Genomic DNA, 13,285 nt, shown 5'->3' on the forward strand with positions numbered 1-13,285 from the left:
GGTAGCCCTACCAGATTGGACTCCAGAGAACATATATAGGGCTGCGCCTCAGAGGCTGAAGCCCAATGTTACTATAGAATAATTAAGAAATGATTGGTCTAATCTTTAGAGTTGGTGATGTGATGCTTGATGTATTGTTTTTTTTTTCTTTCACTTTCTCTTTTTCTTTTCTCCTATTTGATTGCTTTGATTAGTGTTTTGTCATTAATTTTTGATCTAAATTGTTGCTTGATTGGTAATAGAAGAGCCGAGCTTGGCCCGGTGGGTGTGTGTGTGTGGGGGGGGGGGGATGGGGGCGGGGGGATATACCTGATATGTCCCTGTGGGTTGGGTGGGGGGAGGATTGTCTAATGGGGAGGGGGTGATACCTCTTTTGGGACATAAAAGATGGGACCTGCTTACAAGGGGGAGGGGGGGGAGGACATATATACCCGGGTGCATTTTGTGTGATGGGATGTGGGAGGATTGTGGAACGGGAGAAGGGGGGTAATTTTCTTTTTTTTCTTCGAGGGGGGTATAAAAGGTGAGGTTCACTTATAGGTGAAAATAAATAATGAGGCACAAGAGATAATATAAAGAATGTTCTTCACGTGTGTGCACAGAGAGAGGGGAGAGGAGGTTAGGTTGACTTGCACTAAATACTGTAGAAGGTTGGTTGATATATGGTAATGGGGGGGGGGATTAGGGGGGAGGGATTACACAGAGGGGAATATTAGGAGGGCTCCCAGACAGGGGCCAGCACAAAGGTGGGGTAATGGGCATTTGGTTTGTTGGTGGAATAATCATGCATATGGAGGAGTGGAGGGATAGCTGTGCATGTCTTTGGGGATGATGTGTGGAGCACGTAGATGGTGGGCTTGCACTGGGTGGGTTGGGGCGGGGACCCGTTGGGGGGGGGGGCGCGGGGGAGGGCGCGGCCCCTATCCTCCGCCCTCCTGCCCCCCCCGCCGGGTGTGTTTGGAGTTGGAGGTGGATGTTTTTGGGGTTCCCCCCCCCTGGAAGGCAGGGGGCCCTGGGAGAGGGGAAGGGTGGGATGGGGTCCCTTTTTTTTTTTTTCCCCCCTCTCTCCCCCTGGGTGTCCTCCCCCCCCCCCCCCCCCCCGTTTCCCCACGGGAGATGCGGAGCCCCAGCCTTGTGGCTCTGCGCTGGAACTGCCCCATGGAATTAAAATGGCCTTGGTGGCCAAATACCATGTAACTTCATTAGATCATGGGGAGGTGATGAGACTTGAGTGGATCCATGGATGTGGATACAACTGTATGAATGGGGTGAGCGTGAGGTGTGGCTGTCTTTTTTTTTTTTTTCCTCTCCTCGCCTCCTCCCCTTCCTCCCCTCTCCCTCTCCTCTGGGGGGGGGGGGGGGGGGGGGCCTTGGCTAGAGGGGAGAGGTAACATATGACAAGAATTAGGATGATGTCGCTGAATGTCAGGGGTTTGAATGTTCCGGAAAAGCGTATGGCATTACTTAGGTATCTCAAGAAGAAACATATAGGAATTGCTTGTTTTCAGGAGACACACTTCTCGTTGAAGGGGGCCTTGACCATGAGAGATAGAGCCTACCCATATGTATACTGTAGTACCCCGCAGCCCACTAAGGTAAGGGGGGCTGCCCTCCTGGTCTCTAGGACATTACAGCTAGAGCAGGTAGAGGAGCTGAGAGACGAGGAGGGCAGATATGTTCTAGTTAAGGGTTTAATCGAGGGGCGCAGACTGACGGTGGGCTCGGTGTACTTCCCTAATGAAGGGCAAAATAGATACTTAGAACAGTTCCTAGAAAAACTAGAGAATTTTGGGGAAGGGAGTGTTATTTTAGGAAGAGACTTGAATCTGACCTTAGATCCTGAGCTGGATGCTTCAACAGGTAGGTCCTTTATGACGAGGAAGGCGCTGGCTAGAGCTAGAGCCCTGTTGCGCCGCCAGCAGTTGGTGGATATATGGCGGGTACAGCACCCCTTGGATAGGGATTATACTTTTTCACCTTTGCATAAATCCTATACTAGGATAGATTATTTTTTGTGTCCCACAATCTACTGTCTGAGAGCCCTCGCTCGGATATCGGTACTGCTGCAGTGTCTGACCACGCTCCGGTGTTCCTGGACCTGTTCCTAGATGGTCAGCATAGACCCCCATTTAGGTGGAAGCTGAATAAAGCATTATTGTATGATGAGGGGGTAGCTTCCACTGTCGGCACGGAACTGAAAAATTATTTCTCTGAAAATGACCTAGAGGGGACTAAAATATGTAATTTATGGGAGGCACATAAATGTGTCATAAGGGGAGTTTTCATAAGGGAAGGGGCCAGGCGCAAAAAAGAACGCTCTAAGGTAATGATGGAGGTATGGGATAGAGTGCAGGAACTGGATAAAAAACATAAGCGTAAACCCTCCCCCGCTCTCTATGAAGAACTTAAGGGGGAAAGAGAGAAGTTGAAAACTCTCCTGTTTCAAAAATCAAAAGAAATGGCAGCTAAGTGCAGGAGGGCATGGTATGAATATGGGAATAAGACTGGGAAACTCCTGGCAAAATCACTTAAAAAACAACAGAGAGAATTGTATATTCCCCAGATCCTGGGAAGGTCCAATGTGAGACATACAAGAAGCGAGTCTATCGCACGGGTTTTTAGGGACTTCTATGGGAAGTTATACGATATAGAGAAGCCGGGGATACTCCTTAGAGAGCAAAGATTACAGAAAATAAAGGATTATATAACTAACTCCCTAATGCCCACCATACCGATGGAAGACATAGAAAGTCTAGAGTCCCCCTTCTCTGGGGAAGAGTTAAAAAAGGCAATACAACAGTCCCCATCGAATAAGGCCCCTGGCCCTGATGGATTAGGAGCAGAATATTACAAGGAGTTCTTGGATATTCTTGCTCCTCAGATGCTCAGGTTTTTCAATGGGGTTGGGGCTGGAGATGCGGACGGCCACACTTTCTCACAGGAATTATTGAGATCTGACATAGTGGTAATCCCTAAAGAGGGCAAAGATGCGACACTTTGTGGGAGCTACAGACCGATTTCATTGCTTAATGCCGAGATCAAAATATATGCAAAGATGATCGCAAATAGGCTATCAGGATTGATTGCTAAGGTCATACATTTGGACCAAGTAGGCTTCGTGCCGACAAGGGAGGCGAGAGACAATACTATTAGGGCACTGAACCTGATTGAGTGGGCCAGAACTCAGTCCCAGCCCACCCTGTTGTTGTCGACTGATGGGGAGAAAGCGTTTGACAGGGTGGGCTGGGACTTTATTGATCAGACGCTGCAGCATGTTGGGATTAGAGGGAAGATGAGAGATAGAATTATGGCCCTGTATTCAACCCCAGTGGCGAGAGTAGGTGTAAATGGGGTCTCATCTGAGACCTTTTCAATAAGAAATGGGACACGACAGGGGTGCCCCCTTTCCCCCCTCATATTTGAGCTTTCCCTGGAACCTCTACTGTGCTCTATTAGGAGCAGTGGTGGAATTCAGGAAATAGCCATGCCCAAGTCTAGTCATAAGGTGGCAGCTTATGCCGACGACTTGATGTTTTTTCTAAGGACTCCCCACGTATCTCTGCCCAATTTGCTGCAGGAATTTTCTAAGTATGGGGAAGTCTCTAATTTTAAAATTAATTATAGTAAATGTGAAGCAATGGCGGTGGGTCTGAGTCAGGATACGATAGCATCTATTAGTCAAAATTTCCCATTCAGATGGGCCCAGAAGGGGTTGAAGTATTTGGGGATATGGCTCACACCCTCGATAAAGGAAATGTATCAGAGAAACTTCCCACCAGTTTTGGAGAAATTGGGCAGAGATGTGGAGGAGTGGGGGGCGGGAACCTTCTCATGGTTAGGGAGAGTGAGTATTCTGAAAATGACGGTTATGCCGAAGCTGTTATACCTATTTCAGACAGTGCCGATTGCTCTTCCCCCACATTTTTTTTAACAAGTTAAAAGAATGTTCTTGAAATTAATCTGGAGAGGGAATAAATCCAGAGTCAGGGCCACACTGCTATATGCGAGTAAAGAAAATGGAGGATTGGCCACGCCTAATGCTAGACTATACCATGTGGCGGCGGTGTTGACCCGCATAGTGGACTGGTCGCGACATGGGGAGATCAAACAGTGGGTGGGAATGGAACAGGAGCTATTGAACTGCCCCATTTGCAACATAGCGTGGATTGATAATAAGCCCAAAATAAAGCACGCAGCAGGTACACTGATGGCCCATACGCTTGATATCTTTGGTAAGTATAGAGGACGTGGTGGCGTTTCTCCCTGGCCCTCGCCGCTTGTCCCCTTGGTGGGAAATCCGAGATTGGTTGGGGGGATAACGGGAGGTGGGCCCCCATGGCGGAAGGAGATACGGGAGATGAGGGCCATGCATTTAGTGGAGAGGGGAGAATGGATCCCTCAACAACAAATTGAGCTGCAGCTGGGAATTTCTCGGCTGGATGAATGGAGCCTGATTCAGTTCAGGCACTATTTGCAGTCCCTGGGTAAAAGGAGAGACTTTTCAAGAGACCTTGCTCCCTTTGAGGAGCTTTGTAGAGCTCAGGGGAACTATAGAGGCTCCCTTGCTAGAATTTACACCATTTTAAATGATGAGGCAAACTCGGCAGATTATATAAGAGCCAAATGGGAGAGGGACCTAGATGGGTCTTTTACAGACGAACAGTGGAGAAAGGTCCTTTTGTTCGCCCATAGATCGTCAATGGCGTCTAAAACCCAGGAATCAAACTATAAGTTTCTTACAAGGTGGTATATGACCCCTGATAGGCTAAATAAGATGTTCCCCAAGGTTTCACCTATGTGCTGGCGGTGCAACAGGGCAAAGGGTACGATCCTCCATATATTCTGGGAATGTGAGGAACTAAAGGACTTCTGGAAAAAACTTAGGGGTTATATGAGCGGGATAGTGGGAGGGGATCTGCCTGATGACCCTGCCTTCTACCTCCTACACGTTAATCCATGGAGCATTAAGAAGTATAAAAATATGCTCCAGAGGCATTTGCTCAATGCAATTAAGATACTAATTTATAGAAAGTGGAAGGCAGCTGAACCCCCAAAAATAGGTGAATGGATCCGGGAGGTAGAAGAGATTATGAAGATGGAGGATCGCTCTCTTATGAGGCATGGTCACTCAGAGAAGTTCCGGAAGGTGTGGGCACAATGGATAGAATTTAAAAATACGGAAAGTTATGTACAAGCTTTGACGGAGTAGGTTCCTCCCCTGATATTTGGTGACGTGTCGCTGGTTTTCCTCCTGCGGCTGGCCCGGGCCCCCCTCCCGGGGGGGGGGGGGGGAGGACGGGAGAGGAGAGGGGAGGTCCTTTTTTTTTTTTTTTTTTTTTTTTTTTTTTTTTATTCTGTTTGGGAATAAATTCTGATGGAAAGGAAAGAGGGAAGGGTAAATGTCAAATTTTTTTTTTCTTTCCCTTCCGTGGTTGATTGCATGGAGAGTGAGGGAGATGATGGGGAGTGGGCATGTATGATTGGGATGAGTGATTTGTTTGGCAACTGAGGTTGGAATTTAGGTGATCCCTCCTAGTAAACTGGGGAGAAAAGAGGGACTCCTAAAGGGAGTATTTTTCACGGCAAGACTAGAATGGAATAGAATAAAAGGGAAGAGTCGAAGCAATGCTAGAGCCGACCTTGAGATTGGGGAGAGATATGGTATTGGCACGGATTATACCATAGGTGTAGGAACGAGGGGTATAAATAACAAGTAGCTCTCTCTGAGACAGATGGGAACCTATACTTGCCGTGATGAGTTTAACTATTTATTGGATGTGTAATATGTATAAATGTGTAAAAGATGTTTTGTGGAAAAAGAGATAAATAAAGATTATGTAAAAAAAAAAAAATAAAAACAATAAAATGGGGTTTCCTATCCCTACAGCCTGTCTATCAATCCATTCTGCTGCCTTCCTGCCCCCATGTAAAACAATTGTAAAAACGAAAAACCAAAACCAAAAAAATAAAAATAAAACTTAAGTGACAGAATTTAAAAGACAATACGCAAATTGTCACATTAGAGAATTAGCTTTTTAACCGGTTCAGTGCCAAAAATCTCATGCATCCGAGCAACGTTCACCTCCCGTTCATTCACCTATAACTTTATTGCTACTTATCACAATGAATTGATCTATATCTTGTTTTTTCCGCCACTAATTAGGCTTTCTTTGGGTACTACATTTTGCTAAGAATTATTTTTTTCTAAGTCCATTTTAACAGGAAGATTAAGAAAGAAATGAAAAAAATTCATTATTTCTCAGTGTTTGGCCATTATAGTTTGAAATTAATATACGCTACCGTAATTAAAACCCATGTATTTTATTTGCCCATCTGTCCTGTTAATTACACCATTTAAACGATGTCCCTATCACAATTTATGGTGCCGATATTTCATTTAGAAATAAAGGTGCATTTTTTCAATTTGCGTCCATCACTATTTATAAGCTTATAATTTTAAATATAATAACATACTCTCTTGACATGTATATTTAAAAAGTTTAGACCCTTGGGTAACTATGCTTTTTTTTTTTTTTTTTTTTTAATTGTATTTTTTTTATTTATTTTTTTTAATAAAAAATGTATGTGGGTAATTTTTGGTGTGGGAGGGAAACTGCTTATTTTACATGTAAAATAAGCAAATTCTTTAATTAAAAATGTATGTGGGTGCAGTTTACTATTTGGCCACAGTGAGAAAAGTCCTGGATGCGAACGATCTCGCATCCAGGAACCAAAATTCAGAGGAGTTGTTTCCTGGGGGCAGAAATACCACGCTCTCTGGAGAGAAAGCGTCGGTATTTCTACGGGGAAGTTAGATCGGTGAATGGGAATTATATTCCCATTCACTGATCGGGGGGCTAGCGGCAGGGCGCGCGCCCGATCGCGCGCACCATGCATTGAAAGCAGCAGTGCCTTTCTGGACGAGAAAGCTCGTCCAGAAAGGCCGAACTGGTTAAATATGTATGTCATGAGGGTATATCACTGTTATTTTTGCACAATGAGAAAACCAGACTCACAAAATGGAAAAAATACACCTGTTGCTATACTTTTTTATTATTATTAGCTACTTTGGCCTTTTGGATGTATAACATACGTCCAAAAGGCCGCATGTGCGCTCCCGCGACCACGTGCGCTCCCGGGCCGCAGTTCGCTAGCCAGGGAATCATTGATCCCTTTCCCAGGCAGAAAAAGCGACGGCTTCTCTCGGAAGCCTCACTCTTTCTGCCTTACGTCCCTCTAAGCGTACATGTTACGCTTAGAGTGACGTAATGTAAACAAACTCATCATTGCCATCTTGTGGCCAAATAGTAAAACTACATCTACATTTAAAGAGTAACTGTCGGGCATAAAATCAGAAATCAATTATTTATTTTTATCTGGTAAACAAGTAATACGGATGCTAATCAGGCAATCCAAAAGTTAAAATCACTATTACTTTTCTTGTTGATAAATTATCATTCCCCAGTTTACCTGACTTATTTGGTACACAGAAAATTTGGTACACAAAAGAGAAGTTGCAGGGCATGCTGGGTTGTCTTTATTTGCTTCGCTACTTCCCCTCAGACTTAACTAATGCAGCCTGATTGGCTGAAGCCTCTTTCCCTCCTGTTTTCCCCTCCCACACTTCTGTTCCTCTCTGATTGGCCAACATTTCTCAGGCTGAAACAATGCACTTTCTATAGTGAAGGGCGGGCAAATCAGGCAGAGGAGACTAAGGGTGGATATTACATCACAATTGGCTTCAAAACAGCCACAGTAAATATGGAAACTGTCTAGAATAGGATTCTCTACTTTTCCTTTATAAAATTCACAGGAATCATAACGTGGACAGTGCAATACATGTGTAATGCAAGTAGAGCAAGTATTTATCTACTTATAGATTTGTTTTTTTTTCCTGAGATAGTATGGCTGACAGCTCCTATTTAAAAAAAAAAATAAACACATATTTACATTAAAAAAATTACTATTTACATCCCACCCTCCCAAAAAATACCCAAATAAAATGTAAAAAAATTACAATGAACAAAAATAAATATCCATGGATGCAAAACTGAGAAAATGCACTTTTATTTCCAAATAAAATATTGTCACCATACATTGTGATAGGGACATAATTTAAATGCTCTAATACCTGGGACTATTAGGCAAATACAATACGTGGATTTTAATTATGGAGGCATGTACCCTCTTTCCCTGAAAAGAAGACCTACCCTGAAAATAAACCCTAGCTGGAATTTTGAGCATGCTTGAAATATAAGCCCTACCCTGTAAATAAGCCCCAGCTGCAGTTAGAGGCAGCCAGCAAGCGGGGACACAGCAGTGCAGTGCTGATCGGGCACCAGTCCTGTCATCCCAGCTGACAGCAAGGTTATCAGCTGTGTGCAGGGAAGACAGGTCAGGTGCCTGATCAGTACAGTAGCATACCTTCAAATCCATGAACATCACAATACAAAGGAACAGGAAATGTTCTGCTGACACTTCCTAATAGAAATATAAGAGATCCCCTGAAAATAAGCCCTAGCACATATTTTAGAGCAAAAATTCATATAAGACATTGTCTTATTTTTGGGGAAAGACGGTATTATTTTAAAACTATAATAATTTAAAACTATAATTTCTTATTCTTCCTGGTAAAATGCTTTTACAGTAAAGTAGCTCTTAGCAAAATGTACCACCCAAAGAAAGCCTAATTGGTGGCGGAAAAAAACAAGATATAGATCAATAAAAAATGGTAAACAATAAAAAACAATAGGGGTGTTGGGGTCACCCCATCTAGGTCTAGCAGCTGTATTTTTCATAGGCGCCACACTGTGTACTTTATTTGTATCAAGATATAGATCTGTTCATTGTGATAAGTAGTGATAAAGGTATAGGCGAATGAATGGGAGGTGAAAATTGCTTGGATGCATAAAGTGAAACACGACTGAAAGCTGCAGTGGTTAATATTGTCGCCATACTTTTTTTTTTTTTTACCACCATCAGCCCTGGCAGATGATATTTGTGGAATAGTTTGGTTTGTAAGGTTTAGTTCCATTTTTGTATGGGGTACTGTCATCCTGTAATAAAAGCCCAGAAGTGCATTCTTGCCTTCTCGAAGGAGAAGGGCAGGACAAACTACAAGTGCACAATCACATTAGAGAGAAATGTATCATGGATTCTGTTTGTACTACTAATTATCTACTTTTTTCCTCACTCCCAATATAACAAAAATATACGGATGGAGAACATTTGTGAAGAGAGAGCTGTGCAAGGCACCACTTACGGTTTCTGGAAGATACAAGTCTGCTGCAAGGAATACTGGTTTCTGGAGATATTCCACACCCTCACAGTCCCATCACTACCACTGGTAGCCAGTAACCCCTTCTTGTTACACCACACCGAGGTGATCACCTGAACAACAATAAAAGAGTCACAAAGGAACCATTAACTAAGTAATATACAAGCACTTCCATAATTTACACAGAAATGTTTTGTGATTTCTGGTGAGGAAACTTATCAGAGAATTTATTTTTATCTGTATGTAAGTCAATGTCAAATACGGTAAATCACTTCTAAAGATACCTCATTAGCAGCCCATCACCAATCACTTTCTGTACCACAGACTTAACATGGTATAGGCTGAAATCCTGCCAGATTGATAAGTCTGAGCTACACCCTCTTATATAGTTTAAACATCATAATGATGCAAGCCAGACAGCAGCCATCCTGTTCACAGGGCCTGGTGTGAACTTCTTCAAATCAGCTCCTAGAGACCATGTATTGCTTTGTACAAATGCCAGCTGGTTCTCGGCCAAAGTGGCCTCAGTAGGCCGTCTCTGCTGAGATTGTAGCATATGTACTGCAGCCACGATGTGTCGGCAAGAGACCTGGGCTGCTAGGTAATATTGACCAAGCGCATGGCCATTGTTCTCTTCATTACTACTTACAGGTGAAAGTAATGTGTGTACGAGGCTTAACGCTCAAAGTGGAATTAAGGCATGTGTACAGCGTCTTATGTAGTTGGCCGTCATACAAATGCTAGATTCTTGTCAGAGTGCCCCTGAGAACCCCCTTAGCCGAGAACCATCTAGCACGTGTATAAGGCTTTAGTTCAACTTTTGTAATGTTCAAACAGAGCCTAAGAATTCACTTTTCAGGAAAGCCTATAACTTACCATTTTAGTAGGTTATTAAACCATAACTGCTTGCTTCTAATCAAGTTACACACCAAGCACATCATTCCTCTCTTATAACTCTTTCCAACACCCCCATCCACACCATTTGCCTCTAATACCTACTCATTATCCCATTAGACTAAAATAAGTGGGCAAGGCAGAGCCTCTTCTCCTGCTCTATCTTTCTACAGTACTGTGTTTCATTCATATTGCCAATGTTCATGTCACTCTTTTTTCTGTATTTATCTGTACAGCAACATGGAAGAAGTTGAAGCTATGACTACTGCAACACCCACCTGTAAGGACTCCCTCTGAGCCGCGTTGCCCTCCTAAAATCCATTGTGAACGCAGCAGCCAGACTAATCTACTATCTACTCCTCACACTGCTCAGTCGCCACAACTTCACTATGCAAATCCATCCACTCGCTCCCAATCCTCTTCACAATTACAGTTGTGTTCAAAATTATTCAACCCCCACTGAAATTGAGTGTTTTGGCCAGTTTGACATGGATTTTGATCATTTTAGTCATCTTGTTTACAATTAAATCAAAGAGGCACTTGTAGGTCAGACAAATAGAACATAACATTTATAATGAAATAACCACAGATGTCTTTTCTGTGCTCACATCATTATCAGTTTTATTCAACCCCGAAAGTGACATTCATTCTTAGTACTTAGTATAACATCCTTTTCCAGTTATAGCAGCTTTTAAACGTGAAGCATAGCTTGACACAAGTGTCTTGCAGCGATCTACGGGTATCTTAGCCCATTCTTCATGGGCAAAAGCCTCCAGTTCAGTCACATTACATGGGCCCAAACAGTTCTAATTTTGTTTTATGTTCTGTGTACTGATGAAACAAAATTAGAACTGTTTGGGCCCATGGATCAACGCTATGTTTGGAGGAGAAAGAACAAGGCCTATGAAGAAAAGAACACCTTGCCTACTGTGAAGCATGGCGGGGGGTCAATCATGCTTTGGGGCGGTTTTGCTTCTGCAGGTACAGGGAAGCTTCAGCGTGTGCAAGGTACCATGAATTCTCCTTCAGTACCAGGAGATATTGGATGAAAAATGTGATGCAGTCCATCATAAACCTGAGGCTTGGGAGACGTTGGACCTTTCAACAGGACAATGATCCCAAGCATACCTCAAAATTCACTAGAGCAAGGTTGCAGATTAAAGGCTGGAACAGTTTGGAGTGGCCATTGCAGTCACAAGACTTAAATCCGATTGAGAACCTCTGGTGGGTCTTAAAGGGATACTGTAGGGGGGGTCAGGGGAAAATGAGTTGAACTTACCCGGGGCTTCTAACGGTCCCCCGCAGACATCCTGTGTTGGCGCAGCCACTCACCGATGCTCCGGCCCCGCCTCCGGTTCACTTCTGGAATTTCAGACTTTAAAGTCAGAAAACCACTGCGCCTGCGTTGCCGTGTCCTCGATCCCGCTGATGTCATCAAGAGCGCACAGCGCAGGCCCAGTATGGTCTGTGTCTGCGCAATACACTCCTGTTGACATCAGCGGGAGCGAGGACACGGGCGTGCAGGCGCAGTGGTTTTCTGACTTTAAAGTCAGAAATTCCAGAAGTGAACTGGAGGCGGGGCTGGAGCATCGGTGAGTGGCTGCGCCAACACAGGATGTCTGCGGGGGACCATTAGAAGCCCCGGGTAAGTTCAGCTCATTTTCCCCCGACCCCCTACAGTATCCCTTTAAAGAAAGCAGTTGCAGAGCGCAAGCCTAAGAATGTGACTGAACTGGAGGCTTTTGCCCATGAAGAATGGGCTAAGATACCCGTAGATCGCTGCAAGACACTTGTGTCAAGCTATGCTTCACGTTTAAAAGCTGTTATAACTGGAAAAGGATGTTGTACTAAGAATGAATGTGGCTGAATAGAGTACTGGTTAAGGGCACTGCCTTTGACATGGGAGGCCAGGGTTCGAATCCTGGCTAGGGTAAGTACCTATTCAGTAAGGCGTTCAAGGCAAAACTCCCTAACACTGCAGAGTGGCCTCTTGAGCGCGTCCCAGTGGCTGCAGCTCTTGAGCGCTTTGAATCAGACAGGAGAAAACCGCTATATAAATGTTTGGATTATTATTATTATTATTATTATTAATGTCACTTGGGGGTTGAATAAAACTGATAATGACGTGAGCACAGAAAAGACATTTGTGGTTATTTCATTATAAATGTTATGTTATATTTGTCTGACTTACAAGTGCCTCTTTGATTTAATTGTAAAGAAGATGACTGAAATGACCAAAATCAATGTCAAACTGGCCAAAACACTCAGTTTAAGTGGGGGTTGAATAATTTTGAACAACTGTAGCTTTTATGCTGGGGACACAAGGTAGGTTCTTTTTTTAATCAATCAAGCCTTTGATGGCTCGATTGATAATTTCCGACATGTCCGATACCCCGCTGGATCGATTCCGCGCTCGATACCGGCGGGCAGGACAATAGAAGAAACGAGCGCAAGATAAGAAGCCGCTTGCGGGGACGAGTGGGAATCTATCCGGGCGCCCGCGGGGACGCGCCGGAAACTATCGAGCGGCTCGATACACGGTACAAAACGTACCGTGTATCCTCAGCATAAGATACTATGCCTGGCCTACACATCTATACATTAGTCCTGCCCCACCTACATCTCTGACCTGGTCAGCAGTTACATATCTGGCCACCCACTCCACTCCAACGACCTCCTCCTAATCACCCTATGCATCTTGCACTCCCATGCACAACTACAAGACTTCACTAAAGCCACCCCCATCCTGTGGAAATTCCTCCCACTGCCGATCAGGCTTGCCCCTCCTTCAGCACCTTCAAACTGGCCCTAAAAGCTTACCTCTTAAAGAGACTCTGAAGCCTCCCAAAAAACACGTTTTTACTTTAAAGACCTCTTTAACATTAATGCCCTAGCTGAAACGCTGCATCCTTGCGGCTAAACACTTTCCAGGTCGTGGATTTTGCTGCCCAAGGGAGGCAGAGCTTTGGGCTGTAGCTCTGCCTCCATTCGCGTCAATCTGAGCTGATCGCAGCCTCTCCCCGCCCCTCTCAGTGAAAGACGACAGAGTGGTGGGAGGAGGTGGAGATCAGCGCAAATTGACGCGATTAGAGGCAGAGCTACTGCACAAAGCTC

At 44.2% G+C, this 13,285-nt stretch overlaps 1 protein-coding gene across 8 annotated transcripts in view; it reads right to left on the reverse strand.

The window, feature by feature from the left end:
• Window positions 1-13,285, reverse strand: part of HERC1 (HECT and RLD domain containing E3 ubiquitin protein ligase family member 1) — a 193,207-nt gene that overhangs the window by 43,041 nt on the left and 136,881 nt on the right. For all 8 annotated transcript variants that reach the window (XM_068275796.1, XM_068275797.1, XM_068275795.1 and 5 more), the window contains exon 53: window positions 9,263-9,390. In XM_068275796.1, the coding sequence (XP_068131897.1) occupies window positions 9,263-9,390 (128 nt within the window). The remainder of the gene's footprint in view (window positions 1-9,262; window positions 9,391-13,285) is intronic.

The sequence above is a fragment of the Hyperolius riggenbachi genome, chromosome 3, assembly GCF_040937935.1.
Source record: "Hyperolius riggenbachi isolate aHypRig1 chromosome 3, aHypRig1.pri, whole genome shotgun sequence".
NCBI lineage: Eukaryota > Metazoa > Chordata > Amphibia > Anura > Hyperoliidae > Hyperolius > Hyperolius riggenbachi.